We start from the raw sequence: 15,392 nt of genomic DNA, 5'->3' as shown, positions 1-15,392 counted from the left end.
CGCACAACAGTGTTTTTTTATCGTTCAAAATCACATGCGAATCTGCTTCAATTCCACGTCAATTCATTTGACAAGTCAAAACCTCATGATTTTTGGGTAGATTAAATAAATTAATAATACACAACATATATATCTTCTTGTCCAAGAGATTTTGTTAGGAAACTTCTTGTGGGAGAAGTGCATATTTGGCCCTTCATATTATTATTATTATTATTTACATTGACAACGTGTCATACTTAAGTGTGAGATCTTATTCTAAACCTCACATCTATCAATTCATAAGATTAAATTATTCTTGCTTTGAGCGATCCACTATTAACCATAAAAATTTGGGAAGGCCTAATTTATTAATCTTTTTTTAAAAAAAAATATGAAGAAGTTATCATGGAATATAACTTCGTAGAAAAATTGGGATCAAGAAATGACTTATTGTGATGAAAAATTAAAAAAAATCTTTAATTTTGTTTTCTTTTATCTTTTATATTATTTATTTAATTTTATTTAATTTTAATTTTCTCTGGCTTCTCTGTTGTTGTTGTTGTGGTGGCACTCCAAGAACAAAGTACTGATGTGGATTGACAGCACTGGAAGATTAAAATCCGATGTATAAATGTCTGATTCGCTGCAGCTTCCTCTACATGTCACTCTCCTTCAAGTGGAAGCAACAATTAATTGCTCATATTCGAAAAGCTATTCCAAGTCTACTATCAGATAAATATTGCTCCTTTCGACTTATTTCAATTTTTTTCCTCTGCATCCGGACATGACAAAATATAAGGATCATGTTGCACTGCGTTACAAAACAAAGCATTATCATTGTCAGTCACCATATGGCTGACGAACTAACAAAGTGTAGATGTAGAACAAGAAACAAGCCGGTTTTATTGCAAGAGAAAGGCAGGTCATCAGTGGTGATAGATATAAGAATCGTGCTCGTATACAAGAAACAATTCGGTGGTTCCGGTTGAGCTGATGAGCCTGCTGATAGTGTAGCCCCATGCCATCCGAAATTTGCCGGTCCCTCCGACGATGGTTCGCTCCATCGTCTCGCCGACCACCTCCTTGCCGACGATGGAGATGCTGCTCCCGTTGTACTCGCCGGAGGTGAACACGAAGTTTAACATATAGAGGTACGCCGACGGGTTTTCTATGGACGCCTGCACGGTAAGATCGTACGTCCTTCCGATGAGCATCGAGCTCGACTCGGGCCCTTCCTTCAGGATGTTGTTGCCCACCGCGATGCTCCCGAAGGTGCTGCTGCCGGGGGGGCTGACGACGGCGACGGTGGTCGCGTTGGGGCCGCCGTAGTAGACGTGAAAGTAGAAGTGCAGGTGGGTCATCTTCTCCTTGGGTTCATCGCTGCTGGCAGGGGCAACAGCGGCAAAGAGGAAGAGGAGGAGGAGAAGAGGGAGGGATGGAGATGGGGCCATGGAGAAGCTTATGCAGGGGTGAACAGATAGATGTATGGGTGGATGGAGAGACGTGAGAGGTTTGCTCGGCTTTTATAAGGAGAAGTAGAACAGTACTCAGTTTTCGTTCTTAATTCAAACTGATTTTGGGGTCAAACTATTAGAATAAAATAAAAAGAAATGAAGACTATATAGAATTCCATAAGAAAAGAATATATATTGGTCTATCTTTTTACTGTTTTGTGAGAGAAAAACAGGTCATGAAGCGGAATATAGACGCAAATGAGTTCATGCCTCAATGATGGAGTCGTGTCTAACCTTCCCGTTTATGAGTCATTTGACTAAACTAAGTCACGAGGTGGAAGGATGTTTCATCAACTTTGGCTGTTGTCGTCCCATACAAAGATCCTATTCATGGATGGAATATAGTAGTAGGAGCCCCAGTCATGCTCAACTCAGCGAGTAGGACATTTTAGTCAAACTGCAAGCACCGAAAAAGAAACAATTCACAGATCTGTGCACTGATGCATCAGTGGGTCGACAGAAGTGAAAGATCGGAGGGATCCAAAGCTTACATCTTTGATTCACTGCAACTTTTTGTCCTCCTCTCAGCAGCACATAGCTAAATGAATGGCAACAACTGCAGTAATGAAACTGTCCAAGGTTGAAGGTGTGGCGGACAGCGTTGGAGGTGGCGTTTCTCTTACTCCGTTGTTGTTGACCTACTCCTGCGAAGTAGGTGGAGACTTCGAAGAGCAATCGATTTATAAATAATATTCACATGTTATAAAATTGAAATCATACAGAGAATATTAGTACGATCCTTGTGCATACACATTCCATATTCACATCTGATCTAATTGAAATCATATAGAAAAAATTAGCATGATATCCTTGTGCATACACGAGGATGACGCACTAACCAAACAATCCAAAAAATCAAATTTACGTTGGAGTTCTAAAACTTGAAAACATGCCTTCTGGCTTTGACTGGCTGAAAGATGCGTCCTAAAATCTATTCATGATTTGTGACCACCGGAGTAAACACGATGGCTGAAATTTAAATTAAAAGTTTTTACTGATTGCTGCATATAAGATTAAGATTTCAGGTTCATATAGCAATCATGTGCACGCATGTTTTTATTTTACAGATTGATTAATTTGTTTAAATCTTGTTTTATTTTAAGATCTATCTATTTTACTATTGTTATAATGATTTATGAAAAATTGATGGGATATAAAGTAAAATAAATTTTTGTATATGAACAAATACTAACAGGCTATAATACGCAGTAGAATTAAATGAAATCACAATAAAATAAAACATCAAGATATATGTGAAAAACTCTTCCAATGTGAAGGATAAAAATCATGGGTCAAACTAGAGATAATCCACTATAAGAATAATGAATATACAAATCTCAATCTCTCGCCCAAAACCTTAGCAACAATCATAAGAGAATAACTGGGATACACTGATCATGTGTTATTGTGCACAAAATTCTAAATTCTTCATAATTCTCTCTAAATAATCACAGTAAGAATCTATTATAGATTTGATTGAGATGATCGAGAACTCTCTCTGAATTATCCTTATTTTTTTTCCTTTCTTTCTTCTTGGATTTCTGTTTTTTTCTCCTCCTTTTTGCTGCTGCCAAGATGTGTATGCTTTTATGCATATTTTTATAACCACTATACTCTCTATTAATATGAATTAGGGTTAAATTAAGAGAAAGTATACTGTGGGCTTATAAAGCCCATCTTGAACTGAACGTGGGCTGTCAGCCCAACAAAAATGCATATTAGAAAAACAATGAAAGTAAATTTTAGAGACCTTTCACTGCCTGTGGCTTTAGTTACCAGATGCTCTATTACATCAATAGAGTCCCATAAATTTTCCTACCCGATCATAAACCTATTGGGCTTTTCGGTTTCTCCTCAGTCATCCCATCCCATCGTTAGCTAATTCACAAGGCTACGTTATCTTGGTTTTCCAATTCACATACATAGCCAAGTCAATTCTAGCAACCATTAAAATTTAGCATATGTCACACAAGCATATCCAACTAAATTCCAAGGTAATGTCAGCTCTGATTCAACTATGTTACACTGACTCATGACCGGTGAGCTATTCCACGACCGATATATGAGTTAACTATGTATTATCATTTTTATGGTTGATGTGGTAAAATTGGTAAATATAAAATTACCTTCCGGTTGTAGTGATGTATAGTCACATGAGAAAAAGAAATCTTACCTGTTAGCTATAATAATTTGTTATGTATCCTCTAAATATTGTTATATTGTGCGTTGTTCTCAGGCGACGTTAAGACCAGTCGGGGCCTTCCCAAAGCAGGTCGTCGATGACGTCAATCTCACTATAGTGGTGAAGATCTTACTCGCACACCTACAAAATCTCACCATGCACCAAATCTAATTCCTTCACTTCTTTTCTCGCTATAATATTGTAAAAATAATTTAACACACTTATTATAATAAGTCAATAGTTAGCTAATTCTATATCCATCACAGATATTTTTTCAATTATAATAAGTCAATCGCTCTGTTTATTTACTGACTTCATAAAGTGATTTATGATGTTTTAATTACCGAATCACTTCCCAATTGTATGTTTTGGGTTTCCTTAGATGATCAAAATATAATTCTATTGATCCCTAAAGAGAATTATGAACTTATGTTTGTCTTTATGTTTGTTTTCGTAGGTAATAATATATATCATTATATATCATATTCGTTAATTTATTGGTACATCCATGCATTAATTCAAAATAATGTTTATAGATTATAGAGAGATGAGTTAATCATTATAAGCTAGATATATAATTATCAAAGATATCAAAATAGATTCATTCTTAGAATATAAGACTTGAGATTTAGTCTGCATGTGGTGATATATAATCATTAAATGCATATGTAGCTCCTTTCACGAGGGCACCTCTATCTCATATAAGTCATTCTATTATCGATGTACCATTAAATAGATAAAATTTACTATATCAATGAAATCAATAGGATGGATAAATCGTATTTGATGCAAAGATTTAATTCAGTCTCTAAAGATGTTGATGCCGAGAGGGCTAACGACGGTGACGATTATATTTGAGCCACTGTAGTAGTCATAAAAGCAGAAGCAGGGGTGAATCTTTTTCCCTTTGTATTCTTAACTACTACTCCCATTTCGCAAATAATGAAAAAGAGATAAAGGAGAGTGAAAGAGGGAGATAAGGCTATGATAAAGCTTCTGAAATTGAAGTGGATAATATTATATTAATTAAATTATTATAAGTTAATCTTAGTCTTACCCATACAAAGCAGGTGGATTTTTTTTCCCTTTGTGTTCATGGCTACTAACAACAATTGCAAAGAGAAAAAGTGAAGAATAGAGATAAGACCATTGTGAATTTTCTTAAATTAAAGTTGATAATATTATACCTATGTATGAGTAATCACATTCTAAAGCTAACTGATCTGTCAGTTTCATGTGACTCAAATTAATAATCAAAATATTTAAGTTAAAATTAATTATAATATATTCATCATATTTTTATAAGTTAATATTAATTTTTTATTTTGGATATCGGATTAATTAAAATGCTACAATGGAGGATCTTAGCAAAAGAAAAAAAAAAAGGATTGAATGCAAAAAACAAAAAAAACAAAAACAAAAGAAATACGACGAAACAATCTATCATGAGTTCGAGAGCATAAGAGGGCTAAAGAGGTTCTCGTACGGAGAGCTGGTCACCACAACGAGAGAATTCTCAGGGAGAAAAGGAGTCTCTTAAAGAGAAAAGGGGATGGCTTCGGCCGACCTATAAAACTTTGAGCAGTCCATCGGTTGGTACCACAGCAAGTGTTGCTCATCTACTAGTTCTTGCCCAACGGAAGTCTCGACTCCTACCTCTATAGCACCATGAAGTAAGTGCATGTGTGGTGCATCGCAACATCAAGCCAGAAATGTCTTGTAGGATTTGGCATTCGAAGGCAAGTTGGGCGTTGTGGACCTTGCTAGCTCATGGATCACGACCTTTTAGAATATTAAGAGTTATATATGTATAATTAAATGTGTTAAGTTATTATTTTCGTTAGCCAAAATTAAAGTGATCTAATTAAAGTAAAATTATTTAGCTAAGGGACATAATTGTTATGAAAATTAATTGTATGGATACCATCATGTTCCTAACTTAATGACGAGATAAGTTAGAAAAATGAAACTCTTGAGGCATAATTGTAGATTCATCAATTATGAATACAATCATAATTGTAGATTCATCAGTTATGACTATAAATAAGGTTATGATCCCTGGTTGCAGTATAAAATGAAGCTTCTCTTCACCCGTCAAAGAGAAATCTAAAGTTCTTAAAGGATACTTGCAATTGAAAGACCAAATCACCAATCAATTCAGAAAATACTCTAATGGATTCATCAGGTATGCTTCCATATTAATCTGTTTCTTAATTGTTGTAGGATTTCATGCATATTATAATGGATTTGATAAGTTTTATGGAAACATTCTTAATCCCTTATTTTGGATCTATTCGATTTTGATTCTATAAAACAAATATTTGATCCATATATATTAAGAGAATCCAACAAGTGGTATCAGAGCCATCCTACAATGATTGATGAACATTTAAGCTTTTTTCTCATGAATTTTAATGATGTTTTCATCAATATTTTAAAGTAATTTGGTTCTATCATAGTTGGGAAAGATGATAATTTTATGTAATCAAGTTATTTTGAAGTGATTTGATTCTATTATCATTGGAAAAGATTATGGTTTTATGTAATCATGCTACAGTATGCTTCACATTATGGTTTTCTGATATGATATCAGTTTAATTTTGGATTATCTTTTCCACTTCGTGTCTTTTCCTATTCATCAATATGTAAAAATTCATTTTTGCACTACAAGGCATAAATTTCCCAAATTCTTTTTGAATTTTATCTAATTAATATGAATTTAATTAATTAGATATTGTTGCAATATTATGTTGGATTAAACATAATATTGGTTCTATGAAGTTGTTTGTTGAATGATTTATATTATGTTGGATTAAACATAAATTGAATGATTTATATGCTTCAAATATTTTAGTCAACAAATTAAGATCAAATCAATTTGACTAATATGGTCCAAATTCAATTAGTGATTGTTTAATATTAGATTGAGTAATTTAATATATGAAGTCGCCAAAGTGACATCTCATATATAACATTTCTCATGAAAATATTAAATGTAGTGTGTATTTACATTCATGCGGTAATTATCCGGCCCAAAGGAAGGTTAATGACTCGCAGGATTTTATACGTACTTGTAATGGTAATACGTGATAATTATAAAGTTATACATGTAAATGATAAATCAATCCAAAGATGGGTTTTTTTATTTGACATGCCTTATTATCAGTATTTGATCATTACAACGAGACTACCATTACCAATTAATATTGAAGTCCAAAGACAAGATATTAATGTTGCACTTGGTATCTTGAGATGGGTTATATCATTATTTGAATTTACTTAAGTTTATGGTAATAAATATGAGCATAATTTCTGGTTATATGTTGTTATCTTATTTAGGTTCTCTTATAAAAATATCTGCTAACCTCAATCCAGTACTGGTTTTAAACGAAACCAACTTTAAGGGCAAGAAAAGAAAACACAAATGTGGAAAGAATGAGGCTGATAAGGGTCCAGTATAGAAGAAACAAAATAAGGATGATACTTGTTTCTTCTGCAAGAAATCTGGGTATTTAAAGAAGGACTATGCTAAATATCATGCTTGGCATGCTAAAAAGGGAACATTCCTTACTTTGGTTTGTTCAGAAGTCAATTTAACTTCAGTACCTAGAAACACTTGGTGGTTAGACTCCGGTGCAAGTACTAACATCAGTGTTTCATCAGTGTTTCAAAGCAGGGTTGCCTGAGCTACCGAAGGCCCAATAATGCTGAGAGATGCATTTATGTGGGGGACGAAAAATCGGTAGATGTGGAAGCTATAGGAATATTTAGATTGTTATTATGTACCGGATATTATTTGGATTTAAAAGACACTTTTATTGTACCATCATTTAGACGGAACTTAATTTCTGTTTCTTATTTGGACAAATCTGATTATTCTTGTTCATTTGGAAACAATAAGTTTACTTTGTCTTTAAATTCAAATATGATTGGAACTGGTTCACTTATGACTTATGACAATCTATATTTACTTGATACTATAGTATCCTATCATGAAACCTTGAATACGGAATTGCAAGGTACTAAATATAAAATTGAAAATTCTAGTATATTATGACATAAACGTTTAGGTCATATCTCTAGAAATAAAGTTGAAAGACTTGTGTCAGATGGGATTCTTGATCCCATTGACTTATCAGGTCTAGATGTTTGTGTTGAATGCATTAAAGGTAAACAAACCAAACCTAAGAGATCATGTGCATATAGATCTACGGACGTCTTAGAATTGATACATACAGATATTTGTGGATCATTTCCAACATCTTCATGGAATGGTCAACAATACTTCATATCATTCATAGACGATTACTCTAGATATGGATACCTGTAACTAATACATGAAAAATCTCAATCTTTGGATGTGTTCAAAGCATTTAAAGCTGAAGTTGAAAATCAACTCAGCAAAAGGATAAAAAGTGTCAGATCTAACCGTGGAGGAGAATATTACGGCAGAAATGATGGCTCAAGTGAACAACGTCCAGGACCATTTGCTTTATACCTAGAGGAGTGTGGAATTGTCCCTCAGTATATAATGCTTGGGTCACCTAGCATGAATGGTATAGTTGAAAGACGAAACCGCACACTTAAGGACATGGTAAGAAGTATGATTTCTCAATCTACTTTGCCAGAGTCACTCTGGGGAGAAGCAATAAAAATTATAGCTTACATTCTTAATAGAGTACCAACTAAAGCAACTGCAAAAACTCCTTATGAACTTTGGACTAGGAGAAAGCCTAGTTTAAGACATTTTCGTGCATGGGGTTGTCCAGCTGAGATAAGGCCTTACAGGCCTAATGAAAATAAATTGGAACCCCGAACAATAAGCAGTTACTTTATTGGTTATTCTGAGCGATCTAAGGGGTATAAATTTTATGATCCCAAATCAAGAAATATTTTTGAGACGGGTATTGCTACATTCTTTGAGGATATTGAGTTTGGGAGGAGAAATAAGATTAAAGACTTTACCTTTGAGGAAGAATTGGTTCAGTCTGATCCGATTCATATAGTTGCTACTAATATGGCAAAATCTATACCTCAAAAGGATATAGTCATTTCAACTCCTATGCAGTATGAAGAAATTATTCATGAGGAACAAACTCAACATCCTCAAGAATCTATGCTGCAAGAGCCAGCACCTTTGCAACGATCCACTAGGGAAAGGAGGAGTGCCATTTCAGATAATTATATGGTATTTCTCCAGGAACATGAAGAAAGTAGTGGTATAATGGAAGATGATCCAATCAACTTCCGTCAAGCCATAGAGGATTCTAATTCGTATAAGTGGATTGAGGCAATGAATCAAGAGTATAAGTCTATGCAAGACAATAAAGTTTGGGAATTTGTCCCATTACCAGAAAGTGTGAAACCCATTGGTTGTAAATAGATTTTTAAAACCAAAAGGGATTCTAAAGGTAATGTGGAGAGGTATATCGATAACGTATTCAAAAGGTTTGGCATGCATGATTGCAAATCAGGAGACACCCCTGTCGTAAAGGGAGACAAGTTCAGTCTCAATCAGTGCCCTAAAGAAAATCTGGAAACTCAAGAAATGCAGAAGATTCCCTATGCATCAGCTGTAGGTAGTCTAATGTATACACAAGTTTGTACGCGTATGGATATAGCGTACATTGTTGGAGTGTTAGGCAGATACTTAAGCAATCCTGGAATGGATCACTAGAAGGCAACTAAAAGAGTCCTGAGATATTTAAAGAGGACAAAAGATTATATGCTCACATATAGGAGATCAGACCATTTGGAGATCATTGAGTATTCTGACTCCGATTTTACTGGATGCCAAGACAGTAGGAAATCTACTTCGTGCTACATTTATATATTGGCTGGTGGGGCGATTTCTTGGCGTAGTGCCAAGCAATCTCTTATTGCTTCTTCCACTATGGTAGCAGAATTTGTAGCATGTTTTGAGGCATCCAATCATGGAATTTGGTTGAGGAATTTTGTCACAGGGCTGCAAATACTACAAGGGATTGAAAGACCACTAAAGATATATTGTGATAATAAATCAGCTGTTTTATACTCCAACAACAATAGGAGTTCGACTAAGTCAAAGCACATTGACATCAAGTTCCTAGTTGTGAAAGAAATGGTACAAAGTAAACAAATTTCTATAGAACACTTGGGAACAAACTTTATGTTGGCAGATCCTCTTACAAAAGGTGTACCGCCCAAGGTCTTTCATGAGCATACAGCTTATATGGGTATATCAGAATTTGAGGAAACTTTAGTTTAGTGGGAGTCTGTCATATATTTGATTCTGTATTTGTACAGATATTTTCTGATCAAAAATAAAGCTTTAGTTTATTATACTTTGTACATTATGGCTATTAAAGTTATTAATGATCTCATAAAGATAAAGTTGGACCAGTTGAAAATTAACATGTACACATCACATTCATGTAATTTTTATACTACACATTTCATAATTGATCTATGTCATTTGATTATATTAATATTAGTATCATTGATGGGTTTAGCTATGATTGATATAGCGAAGACCGCTTTGGTCCTATATTAATATAGTCAATGGACGAGATTGTTTTATATGTCATATTTAATAATGGCAATAGTTTTGAGCTCATAAAGAATATCACATTTATAAGGATACATATGTGACTCATGGGAGATTGTTAGAATATTAAGAGTCATATATGTATAATTAAATGTGTTAAGCCATTATTTTCGTTAGCCAAAATTAAAGTGATCTAATTAAAGTAAAATTATTTGGCTAAGGGACATAATTATTATGAAAATTAATTGTGTGAATACCATCAGTCATGTTCCTAACTTAATGACGAAATAAGTTAGGAAAATGAAACTCTTGAGGCATAATTGCAAATTCATCAATTATGAATACAATCATAATTGTAGATTCATCAATTATGACTATAAATAAGGTTATGATCCCCGGTTGCAGTATCAAATGAAGCTTCTCTTTCACCCGTCAAGGAGAAATCTAAAGTTCTTAAAGGATACTTGCAATTGGAAGACCAAATCACCAATAAAAATACTCTAATGGATTCATCAAGTACGCTTCCGTATTAATTTGTTTCTTAATTATTGTAGGATTTCATGTATATTATAATGGATTTGATAAGTTTTATGGAAACATTCTTAATCCCTTATTTTGGATCTATTCAGTTTTGATTCTATAAAATAAATATTTGATCCATATATATTAAGAGAACCCAACAGACCTTGCATATGATCGTTTTGGCAAGGATGAAGCTAGCAAGGTCAACAAATAGTTGGATGTCTAGAGGAATCATGACATTGGAGATTGCATGCAGAAAGATTACAAAGCAAATGGTGCGAGAGATCTTTGGAAGGCGAGCCACTGTGGAAGCGACAGACCAGAAGCTAAACAATGACTTCCATAAGATGCGGATGAAGAGCTTGATGTTGTTGATGAATTTGGTGACCATCGGTTCTTTGTGTTTAAACATTAACTAAGATCAAGATTGATATTATAATAAAGTTGGAATGAGCTCCGCGTGAAAGGAGCTATGGGCCAATCATGATACAGAGCTCCTACTAGATGATATCGATATTCTTACATTCTTCTCACATCAACGAAAGAGTTCAAGTCTACCTTGTCAGCAGCCAATATCTAAAAGTAGTCTACAAAGTCTTGTTGACCGTTCGACAAGATGTGGACGAGTCCTCAATCAGCTACATCTCGAGGTCATGTCACCACACCCTTGTTAAAACAAGAAAAAGAGGGTCATTTATACACCCTTGAACAAGGGTGCCACCGATGAAGAAGTAGATAGGTTCTTGAGATATTACATCGTCACCGAGTCAGCCCGACACATTGAGTCGATAGAGGACAAGCGGTTCGTCGGTGATTAGATGTATCATATGTGCTTGGAAGCAAGATCGAAGCTTCCTTACGGCCGCCTGTGCAAACACCAACTTCTCGATTGGCGGACATAGTTGGTGAGTAGTACGGAGTGTCGTCGATGACTGCGTCGCCTTTGTTCATCTTCGACCTCGTGTCTTGAATAAAACCGGAGAAAGTTGAAGGACAGAGAGCTCGTACAGGCGATCATGGTGGACAAGCAGGACACAAGGCATAAAATCCACGCTCTGTGCAGCATCATGGCTGACAAATTCACAGATATCATTGCTCATTAGCGAAGATGAAACCGGCACATGCTAGCTTCAAAAACCAATGTTCTCTCTCATCAGAACGAGAGAGAAGCTAGACAAGAACTGCGATTTTCTTTCTTGTCTCGTTGCGTAGATCGAATTCTTGAATTCTTGTCTCGTTTCGTAGCAAAAGTATAAAAAGCCTACATTAGTTGGGTTGGGATGGCTCATGAGAGATCAATGTACATCATCAAATTGCACATCTTAGGTAATATCCTGTAAGAAATTACATCGGAAGAAGAAATTTCTTTTACCCGTATTTTGTTTTGGAGTGATGTTTCTTTTTCTTTTCATTTTGTCAATTAAAAGAGGATAGACTTTCCATCTTTTCCTTAAAGAATCTTGCAGTTATGTCGGATCGTGTTCTTAATACAAGCTAAACGTTTCTTTTGTCTTAATCATTTGTGTTTAAGGGAATCAAGCATGATCTGATGTGGGAGGAAGTATGGAGGATTGGGTGGCGAGGCATGAGGGGAGGGGGTTGTGGGCTTTTATACATTCAGACAAAGTATTGTGTGTTCATGCACGGAAGTTGTGTTTGGACTCCGCCACCATTGGATTGAGAAAGATAGCCGACTTCGACTCCTTCGACAAAGTCCAAATGTCAGAAGAACCGAGGAGGAGATATCATTGGGGATATGTATATTTATCCACATATTTTCTTTTCATTTATATTTAGTAGTATTTGGACTCCATTATAGAAAATAATGTAAAATATCTACGACATCCTTGACGTTATTACTGTGATTGATGAAGTTTATAGTCATTAACGTTAATCGATATCTACAAGAGCAAAATTTGTATATCTCAAATGTTTTATTTCATAAATAAATGTGTCCATCGAGAAGTCTTGACGATGCAGAGGTAATGCTTTTGATAATAGATCATTTAAGAAATTTTAATTGTGGTCAAATAATGGCGTATATAACTCATCGGTTAATTATGAAATTTTAATATATTTTTAATTTATGATTACTACTAGTGTGAAGAGGATGAACAATACTATAGAAACTAACTATAAATAATAAACATAAGATTAAGAACATTATAAAAAATATATTTAGGTTTAAAACATATATAAATATTTTTTTTAAAATAATATTTATATCAACTTCTCAAAAAGATTATTATGGGTTTGATGTAAATAATTTTAGTGGATATGACAAACTTTTAAAATATCTGTATTGAACAAACAATAAAGAATCTTTAAACAGGAATCAGAAAATATTTAATTCAATCATTTGAAGCATTATTTTTTAAGTCAAGAAAAGAAGAAGAATAAAAAATTATTACTTATAATTTACTCTCAAATATTTATTTATAGATATTTTAATAAAAAAATATAACTTTCAGTAAATAAATATCAAAATAACTAAAAAGAAACTATCGTTTCAAATGTCCAATAACTTTTTTTTTTAATATTTGAACAATTTATAACAGTGAATTAGTCTCATGTTCGATGATTTTGATTTATGTAGGAGCCATTATCACCGGAGGGTTCAACATCGGTGACGGCGGTCGGGCTCTTACCACCGTGGAAGTGAAGGTGGCTCATCTTCCCTCTTATGACAGATAAAGTGGAAGATAAGACAGAACGGGGATGAAGACAAGGCCATCCAGAATCATGAAGGCAACCAAGTCATCAAGGCGAAGGTAGATTTGACTTTTCCGTTTGAAAAGCTTGGTTGAACAGTGACCAAAGGACATCGGGCGGAAAAAGACAGTCGATCGTTCTTCCTTCGACTGCAGACTCTTCTTTGGTGGCTTGATCATACTTTGTAAAAGAGAAAACAGATTCAACAGATGTCCTACGTCACATTCGAACTTGTAAAGAGTAGGTGATCGTGTTTGTTTCTCAGTTGTTCTGGAATCACACCAGGAAGTACTTCAAATCTTTTCATCACTTGATGTAAATTGACAAGGCATCTTCGATTCACCGTAGAATTTTGTACGACAACGCAGCCTCTTTCAAGTGGAGGCGACAAGACCGAGATAGTCAAGTATGAGCAGGTAGCCGAATGGCATCATCTACAGTACTGACGACATAGCTTATTTACTCTGCTTCAGCTACTCTTTGGTGTACGTCTCCTGAATGCTCAAACACGCTTATTACTTTGTCGTAAGAATTTTAGCGGCAACTGTCAATTACTAATCACTTGGTACAAAGAGAAGATATGGAGTGCACGAGCCAATGGAAGCGATGCGGTATGAAAGAGAAAGAGCAAAGTATTGATGTAGAACAAGCTGCAAGGCAGAGCAGCTTTTATTGCAACAAACAATGAGAGGCAGCAGACGGCAGCTCATCAGTAGTGATAGATGTAGGCGTCGTACTCAAAAACAAGCTCCATCTGAGTAGTTCCAGTCGACCTGATGAGCCTGCTGATGGTGTAGCCTCGGGCCATCCGGAACTTGCCGGTGCCCCCAACGATGCCCCGCTCCATCCTAGGCTCCGTCAGCACCGCCCTGCCCAAGATGGAGAAGCTGCTTCCGTTGTACTTTCCGGCGGTGAACACGAAATTTAGCGCCGAGAGGTAGGCCGGACTCTCCAAGGATGCCTGCACGGTGAGCTCCTGCGCTTTCCCGATGAGCTTGGAGCTCGACTCACGCCCTGCCCTGAGAATGTTTTCGCCCACCCCGATGCTCCCGAAGGTGTTGTTGCCGGGAGGGCTGACGACGGTGATGGTGGTCGCGTTCGAGCCACCGTAGTAGTCGTAAAAGTAGAAGTGGAGGTGCGTCATCTTCTCTTTGTGTTCACGGCTGCTGCTCCCAATGGCAACAGTGGCGAAGAGAAAGAGGAGGAGGAGAGTGAAGGATGGAGATGAGGCCATGGAGAAGCTTGTGCAGGAAGTGCACAGGTGGGCGGAGGATTGTGTGGCGAGGCATGAGGGTTTCGTGGGCTTTTATGGACAAAGAAGTTGAGATACTATTATTCCACACGTGTTTTTTGTTCAACGGTCACGTAAGAATTTGCTTCAATTGCACCTCAATTCCTTTGACAAGTCAAAATCTCATGGTCTTTGGGTAGATTAAACAAATTAATATTAAATAATGTATATATATTCTTATCCAAGAGATTAAATAAATCTCATATTGTGAGAGCAAATTGCGTGCATATTTGGCCCTTCATATTAAATCCATTGTGACATGATCGTGCTTGGGTGGAGGGTAGAGACATGGGAGAAGTCAAGCAGCTGTGTAAGTTGTTCAAACGCAAGCTGCTCCTTGCTCTGAATTCCAACTCAGTCGTGCAAAGATATATTGATATATCGTATTCAAACGTGGAAGGAGTAGGTGATTGAACAATTATTTGTCATTTTTGCTTTGACAGCACCGGGAGATTGCATATACATGTCTGATTCACTACAGCTTCCTATCCTTCTAGTGGAGGCAACGATAACAAGATAGACAAGGATCGGGCAGACACCAGCACAGGAACACCTTTAGCACATTAGGCTTCACTAAATCGAATTCCAAAATACCTGTTTAAGTTGATAATAATAAGCTGATCAAGTCTCTTACGTGGATCTAAACTAGAGATGTTATATGATGAA

The 15,392-nt window shown here is 35.7% G+C and overlaps 1 protein-coding gene across 1 annotated transcript; it reads right to left on the bottom strand.

Annotated features, from left to right (window-relative positions):
* Positions 1-14,144: 14,144 nt before the first annotated feature.
* Positions 14,145-14,669, bottom strand: LOC135680342 (pterocarpan synthase 1-like). Its single transcript, XM_065194221.1, has one exon. It carries the CDS (start codon positions 14,667-14,669, stop codon positions 14,145-14,147), a length of 525 nt encoding a protein of 174 aa, XP_065050293.1.
* Between the last annotated feature and the right edge of the window lie 723 nt (positions 14,670-15,392).

Source organism: Musa acuminata, chromosome BXJ1-8 (genome assembly GCF_036884655.1).
Source record: "Musa acuminata AAA Group cultivar baxijiao chromosome BXJ1-8, Cavendish_Baxijiao_AAA, whole genome shotgun sequence".
NCBI classification, from domain to species: domain Eukaryota; kingdom Viridiplantae; phylum Streptophyta; class Magnoliopsida; order Zingiberales; family Musaceae; genus Musa; species Musa acuminata.
Note: the sequence above shows the minus strand (reverse complement) of the source record. Positions and strands in the feature narration are given on the sequence as shown.